The 18206-nt window shown below is 45.1% G+C and overlaps 1 protein-coding gene across 1 annotated transcript in view; it reads right to left on the reverse strand.

Annotated features, from left to right (window-relative positions):
- Positions 1-18206, reverse strand: part of Epb41l5 (erythrocyte membrane protein band 4.1 like 5) — a 124848-nt gene that overhangs the window by 5061 nt on the left and 101581 nt on the right. Inside the window, 5 exon segments of the mRNA XM_052736735.1 lie at positions 33-163; positions 844-885; positions 5742-5816; positions 7755-7845; positions 18131-18192. Coding sequence (XP_052592695.1) covers positions 33-163; positions 844-885; positions 5742-5816; positions 7755-7845; positions 18131-18192 — 401 coding nt within the window.

Below are 18206 nucleotides of genomic sequence, written 5' to 3' on the forward strand. Positions count from 1 at the left end.
TGAAAACTGCAACTGAGAAGTAATTTCCTCACCTGGTCACAGCATCTACCAAGAATGGGGCTGGGGGGGAAATCAGTGAGAATCCATCTTTAGTGCCACACCCTTCTGTCCCCGACACAGATGTTCCACACCCTGGGAGCCTGCTGGAGATGGCGGCAGCACTCTGCTGTGGGAAAGGCACAGTATGTTTTAACACAGAGGCAGCAGCACCCGCCCCATGAGCAGCTTCACACAGAGGAGGATTTGGGGTTCTCAGCTGTTTATTTTATGCGTAGGGGTGTTTTGTCTGCATGTATGTCTGTGCACTGCATGTGTGCCTAGCTCCCCTAGAACTGGAGTTACAGACAGTCGTGAGCCCCCATGTGCATTCTGAGAATCGAACCTGGGTCCTCTGGAAGAGCAGCCAGGGCTCTTACCACTGAGCTATCGCTCCAGCCCCCGAACTGCTTATTTTAATTTTACGTGTATGAGCGTTTTGCTTGCATGTATGTCTGTGTACCACATGTGTGTCTGGTGCCTGTGGAGTCTGGAAGACGGAGTCAGGTCCCCTGGAACTGATGGTCATGAGCTGCCATGTGGGTGCTGGGAACCAAACCTAGACCCTCTACAATAACACTCTTAACCAACCACTCAGCCATCTCTCCAGCCCCCTTCACCTCAAATTTTTATTTTTAATCTGAATCATTCAGCATTTACAGAAAAGTTGAGCCACAAATCTGAAGCCATTAAATTAACAGATCTTTGATAATGGCCCCAATATTTGCAGGAAAAACAAGAACTTGAGAATCCTTTAAGCTTCTGAAATTGTAGCCAAAAGAAGAATCATAAATAGTATGAACTTACTGGAATAATCCACCGGGGCGTGATCACGGATGATGAAGACACCTAAAACAAATTTCATAGTCACTTTTAGGGAAGACTGACTTATTTTCATAATTACACTCATATTTTCTACTGTGAAAAACACTGCAAGCTGCAAGAATGTATTACAGAGATTCAGCTGTACATAATAAAGCTGTACCTAGAAAGGCTAAAGAACCTTTCTAGAGGGAAGCCATATATCGGGGAATATTTGGTGTTATTCAGCTTTTAATGTATCAGCTGTCTTCTGCTGTGAATTTCTTGTGCATTCATATACTATGAAGCCTTAATGGCAAACAGTATAAGCTTCTTAGACCTACTGATGATCTGAACTAGGCAACACCCCTACAGAGCCTAGAAGACAGGTGGATTACAGACGCATAGCTTTGTTTCTTGTGCAAATGAAGCTTAGACCATCCCTTTTCCTTCAGGCCTTGTGGCATTCCAGAGCTACTGTCTCAGGACAAAGGGGCTTTTTGCATAACCAGGTGTAGTGAATGCTGGGGCAGAATTCCTGGTCCGGGCAGGGTCAAGTGGTTGGAGAAGGGAGAACAGGGTGGAGTTTTTGGATGGGTTGGGATTGGGTCAGATCAGGAGAAGAGGAAGGAAAGATGGAGGACGAAGGAATGGAGGATGAGGATGAGGTTGAGAGTATAAGAGCTTAGTTACTACTAGGGCTATGAGAGGACAGAAAAAGAAGGGACAGAGAGGAGCTGAGCATGAGGGCAGAAAGAGAGGTAGGTGCACAGAGAGAGAACTGACTCAGAAGAGTAAAATGTATGGACTAAGAATTCTGTGTACTTAGATTCATTTAATAATGTCAACGATTAGATTATCAGCTGGTTGTAGATTCTTCCCAGACCCTGGGAGCAGGCTATCTTGAGGGGCTGGACCTCACATAGCCTGTGACAGAAAAATACTACAGGGAAGGCAGTTCCCATAGAGTCTCCTGAGCTAACATAACTTTCAGCCCCAGGTTTTCACGGCACACACCCTACTCAAGGGACTGCTAGGACTTTGAGGACTTCCATAACAGGAAAGATTATAACTCAAGTACGCTACTACTGCTGTTACTTTGTTTATCCCTCCAAGACAGGGTCTCTCTGTGTAGCACTGGCTGTCCTGGAACTGGCTCTGTAGACCAGGCTGGCCTGGAACTCAGAGACCTGCCTGCTTCTGCCTCCTGAGTGCGGGGATTAAAGGCGTGCACTACTACTACCTGGCTCATTTCTTATTCTTAATAAGAGCACAGGAGCTGCCAGCAGATACTGAGGCATTAGAAGGATATATGGTCTCCACTCTCACTGACTTCCAGGCACTGGAGTTAGGTTATCACAGGAGCATCTGAACGTGGCTTGACTGTAAATGAGTGGAGGACTAAGACGGTGTTGGATGCACAAGGTCCAGAGATTAGTAACATCACTACTAAGACCCTAACAGTTCCAACCCAGGCTTACTAAGATCCAGAGATCCAGGTGTACAGCTGTTCACTGAGGTGGGGTATGTCTGGTGTGGTCAGAGATGCAGGTGGACAGCTGTTCACCGAGGGGATGGTGCCGTCTGGTGTGGGCTTAGTCTGATTTTACAGACTTTGGAAAGCGACAGAGACATGAGTAGAATAATCAGGCTATACATATAATATATATACAGGACTGTACCAAGAGCAGCAGGACGAGGGTGAGAACCCTTTTAAATTTGCTTACCTCTGGGTGGCTGTGACTGTTCTACTTAGCACGTCAGGCACTCACACAAAGACCTGGCCATTTCTTTTGTTTTATACTATTAATTATTTTAATTTTGCTTATACTTTCACACTGGGTGCTTTGTACCATGCAGGTAGCCAAATTTAATCACTATTTTTTTTTTTTTTAACAACAAAAAACCTGTTAAGGCCAGTTGAGGGTCTGGTGCTCAGTGGCCACTGGGTTTAGAGGAGATTCTGGCTTCTTGAGACAAGCCAAGGGCCTTGCTTGACCACGGCTTTGCTTAGAAGTACGCAGGCTATTTCTCCTCTGTGTAGAGGATCCGGATAGAGTCTACCCGTGGGGGAGATAACCTCAACCTGCCATCTAAACTCCAGCTCTTGACATGAGTGTGAACAAAGAGACCCAAGGACAGCAGGAAAACAAGCCCTCCTGAGGGGTGATAATCCACTAGAACTATGTGACCGCAACTCTGAGACAAACTCACTAGACAAAATTAGAAAGTCACACATGCAAGTGAGATGGCGCGTGGAATTAAGGCACTTTTGGGTAAGCCTGAGCACCTGACGGTGGATACCTGGGACACACATGATCCGAGGAAAGAATAACTCCTGAAAGTTGTTCTCCGACCCCACACACACAGTAGCATGCATACCCACAATACACAAACACACACGATACATAAGCAAATGCCAAAAATGTCAAAGTCAGACAATCCAGGTGTGATGGAGACTCACACCTGTAAGCAACACTTGGGAGGTGAAGGCAGAAACTCTAAGTTACTCCTAGGTCAGCTTAGGCTACAGGAATTGAACCCAGGGCAAACAGTGCTTTGACTACATCCCCACCCCTGGAAACACCCAAGCTGTAATCTAGACAAAACGTTAAATAAGAATTTACTTTCAAGGTAAGCAGGCTATTGCTGACCCAAGTCTCAGTCCTCTATTTTGGTCTGTTTAATTAATTGATTTATGTGCGTGTCCGAGTGACTTCCCGTACTCATGCATGCAGAAGCCCGTGGAGTCTGGAAGAGAGTGGTAGATCCACTTGCCTCTGCCGCCCAAGTGCTGGACTAACAGTGTGGGCTACCTTGCCACATTACTTTTTGGTTTTGTAAGGCTCACCTCCCCACGAAGACAAAGAGCAAACAGACTGTAAATGTTCTCAATTACACTCTTAGGGACTATGTCTCTCTGGATGTCAGGGTATTTTGGCATTAATTTTAGAGGCTATCTCTTGTCTATTTCAAGATTTATTGTGGTTCAAGATCAAATTTGGGATTATCTCTCCTCCTTTGTTAATGTTTTCTTATTTACTGATCTAAGTTGGTAGTCTATATCACCTGGAAACATGTTTGGAAATGCAAATTTTGGGGTCTTCCCAAGATATACCTAATTTGAAACTAAGATGAGGCCCAACAATCTGTTTAGTACACCTTCTGGGTAATTCTGTGTGGTGATATGTTGTGTCCCCCAATATATTATGTACCCTAATAAAACTTATCTGGGGATCAGAGGACAGAGCCAGTCACTAGATTAGACATAGAGGCCAGACAGTGGTGGCACACACCCTTAATCCTATCATTTGGGAGGCAGAGATCCATCTGGATCTCTGTGAGTTCAAGGCCACACTGGAAACAGAGCCAGGCAGTGGTGGCACACACCTTTAATCCCAGGACTTGAGATCTCATGTCTTGCTTGGGAAAGACACAAGTCTTTAATCCCAGGAAGGGATGCAGGAAGCAGAAAGGTATATAAGGCATGAGGACCAGGAACTAGAGGCTTTTAAGCTTTTAGGCTTTTAAGCAGTTCAGCTGAGATCCATTCGGATAAGGACTCAGAGGCTTCCAGTCTGAGGAAACAGAATCGGCTGAGGAGTTGGCAAGGTGAGGTTGGCTGTGGCTTGTTCTGTCTCTCTGATCTCTCAGCTATCACTCCAATATCTGGCTCTGGGTATTTTATTAATAAGACCTTTTAAGATTTGTTTTACAATTCTGATACACACTCAGGTTTGTTCATTAATGATTTACACAAGCAACCTACACCACAGACAGTGCCATCTGCACCCCGACTCCTCAGAGAGGCATGTGACCCCCCAGTAGTTCTTGTCCTATAGTTAATAGTCACTGAAGTAGTTCTGTGTCTCTAACTAGACTGCAAGTCCAGCTGAAGAAAGAAGTGTGTCTTGTCTGCTTTATGGCAACGGTACTGGGTACACTGCCTCCCAGGTTAAACAGGGCTGAGATTTCAATGCTACTCAGTAATCATACTCCCACTTTTTTTTTTAACACTTATTGTAGACAGGCTTTTGCTACAGCCTGGCTGGCCTGGCACTTGTTTTGTGGATCAGGCCTTGGACTTGCAGCAGTCTTCCTGAATGCTGGGATTACAGACATAAACCACCAAGCCCAGATTATTGTCTTAACTCTTGAAACAACTTTTTGTATTTTATTTTATGTGTCTGAATGTTTTCCCCATATGTATGTAAGGACATTACAAGTGTTCAACAAATACTGAGACCAGAAGAGGGCAATGGATCCTCTGGAACCTGAGTGAACTGGTGTTGCAGCCACTACATGGGTGCCAGGAACAGAACCTAGGTCCTCTGCAAGAGCAGCAGGAGCTCTTAACCACAGAGCTCACTGTCATGACTCTTCTGATGTAGGCCCCAGGTTTTCTCTCGTGTTATTTAACATGGTGTTGAACTGTGAATGGGTTTATAGTGACATGTGATTTCCATAGGGTGAGATGCAATTCAGAGCAGCAGAATTTGAGTACAGAAAGGCAACGCTAAAGAAGCAAACAAGCTCTTTGTGTCTGTGTGGGTGTGTCCATGCCACACTGCACACGTGGGGTCTTTGGTGTTTGTCTGTTTAAGACAGGGTTTCTTATGCTCCACCATGTACGCCCGGCTACCAGGTCTGAGAGTTTTTGGAAATTCTATTTATGCCTCCTCTTATGTGCACTACTGTGTCTAGATTTATCTGAGTTTTGGGGATCCAAACTGAGGTTCTCATAAGTGTGCAGCAAGTGCTTTATCCAGTGAGCCATTTTCCCAGTCCCCAAAACTCTTATTAAATGACAAGTTTTATTAAATTATTAAATAAGAAAAAAACTAGAACCTAGCAGGAATATTTTCAAAATAAGTCTCTACCTTGCTGTTTTGAGGCACATTTACCTGGGGTGTGACTGTGTGGTCCATCAAATTCTCAGTTAGAGAAAGAAGTAAGGCATCCAATTCATCTGAAGCATCCTGCAGAAGACAAGGCACCAAGAATCCATGAGTGATTCACTGAAGTTTCCCATAGTCTCTGAATTTCTCATAGTGACTTGGGCCTAGCCAGTGTTGACCCTTTAAGCAGAGAGGAAATGATCTCTCAACAACTCCTCTTCAAGGAGGAGAATCTACACTAGAATCAGAACCAGGAAGAGAAGTGCTCTGTAAATATTCATGTAGCTACTCCATTTACACAAAGGCCAACTATCCAGGTTTTCTGTCCTATCCAGGATAGTCATGGTGTCCCAGCTGAATTCTTCTCCTAAGATGAGAAGAGAAAGAACACCCAGGCGGTGGTGCTGACCTGCAGGCTGGTTAACAGGAAGGGCAGAAAGCTAAAGCCCATTCAGAGGAGAATGTGATCATGTGAGAAGAAAAGAATTTTAAGTGTTTAAATGGCAGGAGTAGTTGACAAGGGGGAGCTCAAGGAAAGCATATACTTTCTTTTTTCTTTTTTTTGGTTTTTCGAGACAGGGTTTCTCTATGTAGCTTTGGAGCCTGTCCTAGATCTCACTCTGTAGACCAGGCTGGCCTCGAACTCACAGAGATCCTCCTGCCTCTGCCTCCCGAGTGCTGGGATTAAAGGTATGTGCCACCACTGCCCGGCAGAAAGTATATACTTTTGGTATGGTTTTGGGGCATCTACTAAACAAATCAATGTTTACCAAAGTGCTGTCTGTTCAATTCTAGATGAAGCTATGGGCTATAATTGTACCATCTTTGCATAAACAAAACAATTATTTATCAAGTTGATGAAGAAGTTTAAAATATATGTATTTGGTTTTGATTTAATACTAAAAATAAAAAATCTTAACAGATATGGCCACACTGGAGGGCCCAATCCCATCGTGGGTGGTGCCATCCCTGGCTGGTGGTCCTGGGTTCTGTAGGAAAGAAGACTGAGCAAGCCATGAAGAGCAAGCCACTAAGCAATATTCCTCCATGGCTTCTGCTTCAGTTCCTGCCCCGACTTCCCTCAGTGATGGATTATAGTGTGGAAGTGTAAGCTAAATCCTTCCCAGGTTGCTTTTTGTTTTATCACAGCAATAGAAACCTAAACGAAGATCAGCTCTAACTGAAATACAGCACACATAAACATCAACTGTGTGTTGTCTTTGCACAGCAGGACTCAGGGTGACTTACAGTCTTCCCTCTTGTGAAATACCTGGTAAATGTCTACAATGAAAGTGCAGTATGCAACAAGAAGGGTGTTCAATCAGAGACAGTCTGGGTCTCTGTGATCTCTGTACCGGCTAGGGTAGACACAGCACGTGGACACATAAGGGCAGAACTTGGGATGAGCTGGTATGCTGTAATACAATCAGTGAGAGGTGCCTATTACTTGCCATCTACTGTCGGAGACAGTAGGAATACAGCAATGAACAACACAGATTATCCAGAATTAATCAACAGAAATGTTGGCATGCTACTGTAATCCTAGCCTGGGGAAAGTGAAGTAGAAGGCCTGAGGGTCAAGGCCAGCCTGGGCTACATAGCAAGGCCGTGACAAAATAGAAATCAGCCCCCTCACACAGCTTAGGTTTTCCTAGGGAAATCAGACTATAAATTTCAGCAAAATCATAGATGTACTGGATACACATAGCCTTGACTCTTTTGTCTAATACGCACTTTATACATGTCTGTCTGTCTGTCTGTAAACAGTGTGTCTGAGAGGACAAGTGAAAGCACCCAAGACTGTCCCAAACTAAAGCCACACGAGCGGCACACACAGAGGAGAGTCTAGCGACTCTTGGGAAGAGGGCAGCCCAGCCCCAGGGTCTTCCCTAGGGAGACCTCAGAGGCTCAGCAGCTCCCTCCACCTCAAGTCCCAGTGCCAACGAGAAATCACCTGCCACCCACGAGACGTCCCTGGTCACATCAGAGGTTCAACTCAGTGGAAAGCAATCTTCTTACCTTTAGTACAGATCCACTGTCTGCGGCTGTGGCGTGCATCCGAGTGAGGGGGCCTTCGCAGAGGGGCACATTATTCTCATCTACTACAGTACTGGAAGGAAAAGACAGATCATGGAGGACTTGTACAGAGGTAGCACTGCTGGAGAACCTTCAGGAAGAGTATGGAGGCCACGGAGAGGAAGAAGACAGGGCAGCTGGAGAAGAACATTCAGCTTTGACAGCCAAGTCAGAGTCTTTTGCTACCAGATCCAAACAGCACACTAGCTTGCTTCCTTCCCCAAAAAAGAAGATTTGTCTTTAGTACAAAACAAAAACAAAAACAAAACAAAACCACTAATTCACAGTGCCTCAAACTACTAACAGTTGCCAGTGTAGTTTAAAATCTTCAGAAAATTCAGAATGATACACTTTAGAAAAGAATGGTTATAGCTTCAAATCCAGAGAAATTATGTAAAAAATAGGAAGTGAGCAACATCTATAGACTGGCTTTTTTTTTCTTTGTTATCCTTCTTGAGACAAAGTCTCATTATTTGCTCTGGCTGTCCAGAACTCACTGTGTAGACCAACTGGCCTTGAACTAACAGAGATCCACCAGTTTCTGCCTCCCAATGCTGGGACTAAAGATGTGGGGCCACCACCATCCTGGGCCCCGCTGGCTCCCCCCGCCCAATCTACGATAAACTATATGAATGAGAAAGCTCAGTGGATCACAAATGTGATACAAAGCTAAGACAAAAAAGAAGAGTGAGGAACCAGGAGCCATGTGAGGGCACAGGCTGGAGAGCTGCTGCAGAAGGCAGACGCCACATCCAGGATGCTCTAGATACTGCATAAGATGAGAGGCTGCTGGAGTACCCGCGGCCTGCAGGCCTGGCCTATGACAGGGGCTCTTATCTCCCGATGAGAGTGACAAGAATGTTCTACACACAGCTTCAGTCCAGGAAAGGAAAGGGAGGGCCACAGCTGGTTATCTACCAAGTTATCACCACAGCTGGAAATCCGACCCTCGTTATCACTGCAAGTGTGCCAGCATCAGCATCTGCCCCCACGTATCCCACAAGATGGAGAAAAATGAAGGATAAGGTCTACACTGCAGAACTCAAGACACTACACTGAATGGAAGTGATTCCTCTTGTACTCACAGCACTGGGTAAATACAAAGAAATAAATAAAGGAAAGACAAGTTATGAGACCCGAAAGTGATTAAAATGTCCCAAGCAATGAATACTGAATATTCACCATCGAAAGTCTTACCACTTCTTAGAACCCACCTTGAGTATTAACAGTAAAAGTCAGCCTATACTAAGCCTGGGCATAACGCACATGCAGAAAGTCAACAGCAGAAAAAGTCAGTTCGTGCTTCTGAACAAGGAAATGACTCAGAAAAGGACTCAACCAAGCACCGAATTTTAAAGTAGGGATTCTGTTTTAAAAAGGCTTCTGGAACTCTCCAGGGAAGTGGACTCCCGTGGAGCGGACAGTGCTGCCCACAGGGGAAGCAGATGAAGGCCTCCCAGCCCCCAGCACAGCTGCTGGCCCAGCATGCCACCTAAGCAGTCCGACCTAAGCAGTCCGCACACGCTCTGCGTGGGGAAGATCACGGCGAAGAACGAACAGCCGTGGCATATGCAATGACAGAGAGAATGAAGAAACCAAAGGTAAGTTCTTTTTTTTTTTTTTTTTTTTTTGGTTTTTCGAGACAGGGTCTCTCTGTGTAGCTTTGCGCCTCTCCTGGGACTCACTTGGTAGCGCAGGCTGGCCTCGAACTCACAGAGATCCGCCTGGCTCTGCCTCCCGAGTGCTGGGATTAAAGGCGTGCGCCACCACTGCCCAGCCAAAGGTAAGTTCTTAAACTTCAGAAATAGAAAAACACAAAACTGAAGGGCACATATGTTTTATTTTACTGATGCAAAGTTTAAAAACCATGCAAACCAAGATACCGTTTGTAAAAATTTATGTACATAATGAAGGTACTAAAAAAATCATACAAGAACCTGAAAAAAGGATCTGGGAAAATGGCCCAGTGGTTAAGAGAGCTTACTGAACACACACAAAGATCTGAGTTCAAATGCCCAGGAGCCATGCAAAGATGTTGGCTGTGGCCATACAAGTACCTGTGCCCCCAACCCTGCAGGTGGCAGAGACAGGAGGGTCACCTGGACTTGATGGCCGCTAGTACGGCAGCAGACTCAGCACCAGCCCTGTCTCAAGGGAATCAGAGAGCCAGCGGACCCTGGAAGTTCTCCTCCGGCCCTGCTCCACAGCCTCTTGCAGGCTGGGATTACAGGCTTAGACTCACTCTCTTTCACTGTGCCCAGGAATTTCCTGCAACACGTGCACTCTGTCTAACTCAGAACTCAGAGATGAACCTACAAAGATGTTCCTAGGAAACACTGTAAGCCACCAACTGCTCAGGGCAAAGCAAACAAACCAACAAACCCAACAAAACAAGACAACCCCACCCCCGAAATAAAAAAACCCAACCAGAAAACAACAACCAACCAAACAAACAAACATCAACAAACCCAACAGTGGAAACACAGAGGCTGAGGCAAAGCCACAGAGCAAGAAATTTGGGGGGGAAAACCCAACCTTTGAGAGCCCACATGAAGTGGAGGAATAGAATGGCAGGATTCTGGGTCCCCTGCTAAGAGCAGACTGGAGCTCGGGCCTAGGCAGCGAGGCAGCACACCACCACCAAGCTGCAGCCTGGCCCTGGCAATCTACCAAGTGCTCCAAACCACCCCAACACACAGCCAACTGTAAAGACTTTTGAGAGCATTTTCCTCTATTAAAAAAACATTTTATTATTACTAGTTTACTCTGTGTGTGTGTGTGTGTGTGTGTGTGTGTGTGTGTGTGTGTGTGTGTAGGTGCTATTGTGCCAAGGCACAGGTGCGTGTGTGGCAGGTAGAGGACAATTTGTGGGAGTCGGTTCTCTCCTCCTACCATGTGGGCCCGGGGATTAAACTCAGTTTGTCAGGCTTGGCAACAAGTGCCTCTACCCACTCAGTCACCTCCCGGCTCCTATATTTTTATTTTATGTGTATTAGTATTTGGCCGGCATATACATACACACAACCTGATGCCCACACAGACCAGAAGAGGGTGTTGGGTCTCTTGAAAGTACAGTTATGCTGCTCACCCTTTGATCCCAGCACTTAGGAGGCAGAGGCAGTCGGATCTCTGAGTTCAAGGCCAATCTGTCTATGGAGTGAGTTCCAGGACAGCCAGGGCTGCAAGAGAAACGCTGTCTTGAAAAACAAAATAAAAGACCAACACTGCCCACCCCCCCCCAAAAAAAAAAGAAAAGAAAGAAAGAAAGAAACTACAGTTATAAGTGGTTATGAGCTGCCTTGTGGATGCTGGGAGTGAACCCAGGTCCTCTGAAAAGTAGAGTGCTCTTAACTGACGCGCCAGCTCTCCAGCCCCATTTTCCTCTATTTTTTTCTTTTCTTTCCCTCTAATGTCTTGGCTCCAGTCATATGACATCTCTGTCAAATCACCAGCTGAGTTGTAAACTAGGGCAGCAGGCATCAGAGACTGCAGCTCACAAAGACGTCTCCAAACATCACTTGGAACATCACCAGCTATTATATAACTACGCAGCAAGCACCACCAAGAAAGCCTAAGGGAGAGAAGACTGTTGCTGAGAATTACATCATCAAGGTCAAAATGTCCACTCTTCAAATTAAATGTGACAGAGAGTGACTCATTCACAACAAGACTGTAGCAGAAGCTCCCGGAGAATGCACAGACCACTGCACTTACCGGGCAAAGGGCTCTACTGCATCAAATCCTCTCGGAAAGCAAGAACTACAGGAGATCGGGACAATGTGACAACAGGCAGAGAATGGACCAAATGGAAGACTTGGAGCTAGAAAGTAGGACTTTTTAATTAAAAATTTGCTACAGGATTTCAACAGCAGATTTAGTAAGATTTGCAGAAGAATCAGTGCGCTTAAAGAGACCAACAGCGTTTATGTAAAACCAGGAGCAGAGCCCAAACAATGAAAGAGCAAACAGCAGAAGGAACTCTATACATGTGTCGTGTATCTGCGAGTCTAGGAGGGAAGAGTGCAGAAGAAATAACCAAAGAAACAAAAGCTGAAACTATTAGATAAGAGAACTGAATAAGGAACTCAAGGAGATCTCTGCCATTGTATTAACTATACAGCACCGAAACACAGAGACACGGACTCTTGAGAAATGACTCCTCCTATCTAATGGATCATCGTAAGGACAAAGCCAACTTCTCGTTAGAAAGCTTCTACCTGTTAACTGAGAATGAGGTAGAAGCAGTTCATGGAGAGCTGTTCTCAACAAAACAAAACATCCCCTGGGGATTCCACCTCCTGATGCGTACCCAGCTTAGCGCCTTCCCTTCTAGGCATGTCTACTCCTTCATGTCAGCCGCCAACATCCACAAAGACTTTCTACCAGGGATCCACAGTGTTCGTACTGGGCTGGGACACGGGTAGTGATTTTGGCTATCCATCCTTTCTTCCTCCATTCTGATCTCTCTGGCCCTCCCTCAGCTCTGTAGCAGCCTGCTTACAGGTGCCCCTCTTCCCACCCCAACTCCATTTACTGAAGCTGACTCTTAGTACAGACCCAGGCTCTCCCATCACACCTCCACTCCCTGGGTACCTGCCTTTTGGTGTGGACTAGATCCCCCTACCTTCCACAGCCCCTCTTGGCTATTTCTCTTAGCTCATCTCTATTTCTCTCTGCCAATCACTGACTGACACAACTTTCTACTAGGGACCTCACAGCTACCACACTTGCCTGAGATCATGGGAGGGCAACAGCAATCAAAGAATGGATTTCCTACACAAAGACAAGACCAGATATCAGAACTTAGAAACACCTCAATCATAATTCAGATGTCTAGACCTTAATGCAAAACAGACATGAACAGCCAAGACAATATGCCTCCATCAAAACCTAGTAACTTTACTGCAGTAGCCCTGAGAAATGCAATACAGCTGAAATCCAAGACAAGGATTTCAAAATAGCAAGTAGGACTGTGTTCGAGGATCTTAAAGAGGATATGAATAAACTACTCAGAGAAACCCTGTCTCGAAACTCCCCCCTAAAAAAAGAGGATATGAATAAATCCATTAATGAGGTCTATGAAAACACAAAGAGACAAGAGTAATGAAATGAAGAAAACAGTTATGACATGAAAGTAGAAATAGAATCACTAAAGAAAAACAACCAAAACTGAAAAAAGCTGGAAATGACAAACTTAGGATGTCACACTGTTGTGCCCAGATCGTGACCCTCCAGAGAGACCACCAAAGACGAGCATGCCAGAATGCAAAAGCAAGGTTTAATTCGGGATATCCAAAAGCAATACAAGCCTAGGCAGGGACTTCGTCCAATACATCCAACGCAGTGGAGGCTGGAGGAAGTGCCCGCCTGTCTGCAAGCTCAGTTTTTAAAGGGAAAAATCACAAGGTTACATCATTTAGGGGTGCTAGTATGGGTACAATTCTGATTGGCTCACTTCTAGGGGCTTTCTAGAAATCATGGCGTAATCTTACTTCTAAGGGAGTGGTTGCCCGCCACCATGTCTCATTGGCTGCCCTCAGGTGGGGGCATTTTTATGGTCAGTTACCTTGGAAACCAGGGAGAGGACATTCCATAGTCTGGCAGGTATTACCTCGTGACTATCTTGTGACTGTACTTTTATACTTCCTGGTTTCTGGAATCTGGACTGACTTGTTTCAGTAACTATTGGCCTATTGGCCTTAGTTTTTGGGTGAAGGCATTTTGGTCTTATTTCTAAGATGGCTCATTTTGGTCTCACAACACAAAACTTCAGAGTCAAGCCTCACTAACGTAGTATTAGACATGGAAAAGAGAATCTCAGGTGCTGAAGGCAAGGTAGAAGAAATGGATAACTCAGTCAAGGTTAAAAACAAACAAACAAACAAACAAAAACAAAACCCAGGAACAAAACATCAAGGATACCATGAAAAGACCAAATCTACAAAAACCCAGGTCAAGGGCACAGTAAAAATTTTCAACAAAATCATAGAAGAAAATGTTCCCAACCTAAAGAAGAAAATGCCTATCAAGGTATTAGACACATAAAGAACACCAAATAGACAAGGCCAGGAAAGAAATTCCCAATGATACAGAATCACCAGAATAGTAGACGCATAGAATGAAGAAAGGATATAAAAGCTACAGGGCAAAGACCAAGGAACATACAAAGGCAGGCCCATTATTATAACACATGATTCTCAATGGAGACTGAAAGCCAGAAGGCCTGGATGAATGTTCTACAAACTCTGAGACCACAAATGCCAGTTCAGACTATTATATCCAGCAAAACTATCAATCACAAGTGACTGGAGAAAGAAAAATATTCCTCAATAAAACCAAATTTAAGCAGTATGAAGCTACAAATCAAGCCCTACAGAAGGCACTAGAAGGAAAAATTCAGTCTGAAGAGGTTAACCACACCCAAGAGGATACAATGGATAAATAATCTCAGAACAGTACATCAAAAGAAGGGGGAAACCCACACCATGAATAAAATAACAGGAATCAATAAACACTGCTCATTGATAACTCTCAATAGTCTCAATTCTCAAGTAATATGACACTAACAGATTGGATCAGAAAACAGAGTCCAAGAAACACACCTCATCGTCAAGAATAGACATCTCCTCAGGGTAAAAGGATGAAAAAAGGTATTCCAAGCAAATGAACCTAAGAAACAAGCAGGTGTAGTGATTTTTAGCAAAACCAATCAGAAGAGACAGGGAAGGACACTGCACAGCCATCAAAGGAAAAATCCACATTGTTTAGAGGACATTGCAACTCTAAACATCGGCACACCACACACAAGGACAGCCACGTTCATAAAAGAAACACATTGACCCCTACACAGTGACAGCAGGTGACTTCACAAATGCTGAGAAACACTTAATGGAATGTTCGACATCCGCAGGTAACAGGGAAATGCAAATCAAAACTACTTTGAGGTTTCATCTTACACTGGTCAGAATGGCCAAGCAATAAAACAAATGACAGCTCATCATGATGAAGACGTGGAGGAAAGAGAACACTTATTCACTGCTGGTGGGAACGCAAACTCATGCATCCACTATGGAAATCAGTGTGGTGGTTCCTCAGGAAGCTCAAATCGATCTACCTCAACATTCACCTAGACCACTCTTGGGCATATACCCAAAGGACTCTACAACCTACTACAGAGACACTTACTCAACCATGTCCATTGCTGCTCTATTCACAATAGCCAGAAGTTCATTAACTGATGAACAGATAATGAAAATGTGGTATATTTACACAATGGAGTATTATTTACCTGCTAAAAATGAAATTATGAAATTCGCAGGCAAGTGGATAGAGTTAGAAAAAAAATCATCCTGAGTGAGGTAGCCCAGACCCCAAAATACAAATATTGAATGTTTTTACTTATATATGGATGATTTTTTTAAATGTTTTTTTTTTTTTTGGTTTTTCGAGACAGGGTTTCTCTGTGTAGCTTTGCGCCTGTCCTGTAACTCACTTGGTAGCCCAGGCTGGCCTCGAACTCACAGAGATCCGCCTGGCTCTGCCTCCCGAGTGCTGGGATTAAAGGCGTGTGCCACCACCGCCCGGCTATTTCTTTTTATTTTATGTGCATTGGTGTTTTGCTTGCACATAAGAAGGAGTTACAGACAGTGGTGAGCTGCCATGTGGGTGTTGAGAATTGAATCTAGTCCTCTGGAAGAGCAGCCAGTGCTCTTAACTACTGAGCCATCTCTCCAGCCCCATGGATGTTGATTTTTAAGCCTTTGATGTGCATGCTATGACCTGTATTAACATAAAGGTGAGGTACCTAGTAAGGGACTGGGGGTGGGGGGAGAGGATCTCCCACGAAAGGTAAATAGAATACATTGTTATGAAGACGTGGGGACAGGGCTTGGTGTGGGGGGGGCTAGAAGGGGAGAAGGCTGGAAAAGAGGGATAAAGGAGGGGATATGGGGAAGGACAACTAACACTGAGGGCCATCTGAAAACCTACTACTGTAGAAGCTTCCTAAACTATATACATGTACGAAAGAAATCTAAATGGAGTCAACAAACAAGAGGAGGACAATGCCCTTCCTAGACACCTTTCACCAGTGAAACCTCCCGTGGCAGGCAGGAGTGTGTTGCATCTGTTCAGTCATTAGTCAAAGGGGCACTAAGGAAAGCCCCAAACACCCAAGGCCAAGGTCACTGGTTGGTCTTCCCAACTGAGGGTAAGGCCCCATTGCTGAAGACAAACAACAATGACAGAATCTCATCAAACATGGAGAAGTCAAGCTGGTGTGTAATTAGAGGCTTTACCACTACCGGCTAGCAGCGTTCATGGCACTGGAAGGTACTCTGCACACTACCAGAGGAGAAAGGTGACCATTAGGCCAGCCTGCAACCCTGTGATCCGTACCAGTGGTCTTGCCTGCAAGATATGCTGGTGCAACAGGAGCACTGACGTTGTGAGAATAACCAGCTACTTGGACGGGACTTAAGGCCCACTCCAGGAGCTAGAGCTCATGCCTGACACCACCTGGGTGGCCAGGAACCAAACACTACAGCTCTGCTAAAGACACACAGCAATAAAATGACCCCTCACGACATTCTGCTATACCTATAGATCAGTGCCATGCTCAGCCATCATCAGAGAAGCTTCGTGCAGTACATGGGCACTAACACAGAGACCTACAGCTGGACAATATACAGAGTCAGAGACTCTGGAGCACTTAATCCTAGATGGGATGTCTTCATCAAACCCTTCCCTCGGGGCTTAGGGGGCCATGCTGAAAGAAAGGTGGAAAGATTGTAAGAGCCAGAGGGGACGGATGACTCCCAGACACAACAGGACCGATGCACATATGAACTCACATAGACTCTGGCAACATACACAGGGCCTGTACAGGTCTAAGGCAGACAGGGTCTCCTTACTGACAGGGGAAGTGGACACAGAACACAGGCTCTAACCAAGAAGCTATCTGCAGCTGACACCTGCTCGCAAATGAAAACTCAGTTTTCCCATCGATCTCTCATCGGGAGTATAAACCACTCCAAGGGCAGGCCTCAGCAGTAGAAGGCCAACCCCAAGGGAACTTCAGTTGTGCTCACTTCTTGTCTCAAATCGCTTTGCTTGGGCATCTTTTGTCTTATTAGTCTTTTGCTTATATATTTGTTTTCTGACATTGTGTGTGTGTGTGTGTGTGTGTGTGTGTGTGTGTGTGTGTGTATGTATGTTCTCAGTGACACAGAGAGAGAGAGAGAGAGAGAGAGAGAGAGAGAGAGAGAGAGAGAGAGACAGAAGGTGTGGAGTGGCAAGGTGGGGAGGATCTGGGACAAGCTGGGGGGGGAAGCATGATTAGAAGATAGTGTATGAAAAAACGTTTTTTCAATTAAAAAAATTAAAATTGCCAAACATCCAGCAACAACAACAACCACCACCCAAACGAAATGACACAAATGGAAAATTCAAGGTGAGACAGCATTGTACACAACATTTGAAAGTGTTACTAGAAAAGGAGGAAATATCAACTCATCCTACATCCAAGGGAGCTCTCCTCAAGAATGAGGGCGCACACCTTTAATCCCAGCACTCGGGAGGCAGAGGCAGCCGGATCTCTGTGAGTTCAAGGCCAGTCTCGTCTACGGATTGAGATCTAGGACAGCTAGGGCTGTTACACAGATAAACCCTGTCTCAAAAAACAAACAAACAAACAAACAAAAAAACCAAAACCAAAAAACCCAAGAATGTGGGGAAATGAAGATACTCTCAGACAAACAAGAGCTGGGTGGGTCTGTCACCAGAACTGTGTCCAACAGAAAGGCTAAGGGAGTCAGTCGGTCCCTACCACTAACTTGAAACTCGTAAGGAAAACAGACAGCAGGCCAAGGACCAGCTGGTCGGATACAGCGATGGATGAACACAAAGAGGCAAGGGCGAGGCTAAACACCCACACCACAGGCCACACCACAGCCCAGGCGACAGCTCACTAAGGAGAGGAGGGCAGCGGGACGTCTGTCAGGTCTGTCACAGTCCTGGCGTTCAGTGACTGGGGTCAGAAGATGACAGCCAACCGTCATGCACACACTAATTAAATACGGGGTTTGCCCTACAGTCTGAATCACTTACAGAGAAGTGAGAATGTAGACGGACTAAGACTATCTCCAGACAATCTAAAACTAGACTCTAGACTAGACACTAGCGGGCTCTCTGATGGATAGCGGAGAGTGAATTCAAGGGTCTTTCAAACAGACACAATGGAACCTTTGCTGTACAAAGAAGAGGTAGCAGGAAAAAAAAGATAAGAAAATCAACTGAATTCACTTTCCCCAGGATTGTACCTGTTTGTGGCAGCATCTTGAACGCTGACATTTTTATGAGTTAAACTGTCTTCTCTTGCAGCCTAAGAAAAGACAA

This window comes from Peromyscus californicus, unplaced genomic scaffold (assembly GCF_007827085.1).
Source record: "Peromyscus californicus insignis strain IS unplaced genomic scaffold, ASM782708v3 Scaffold_14__1_contigs__length_90479793_seg_2, whole genome shotgun sequence".
In the NCBI taxonomy this organism is placed as follows: Eukaryota; Metazoa; Chordata; class Mammalia; order Rodentia; family Cricetidae; genus Peromyscus; species Peromyscus californicus.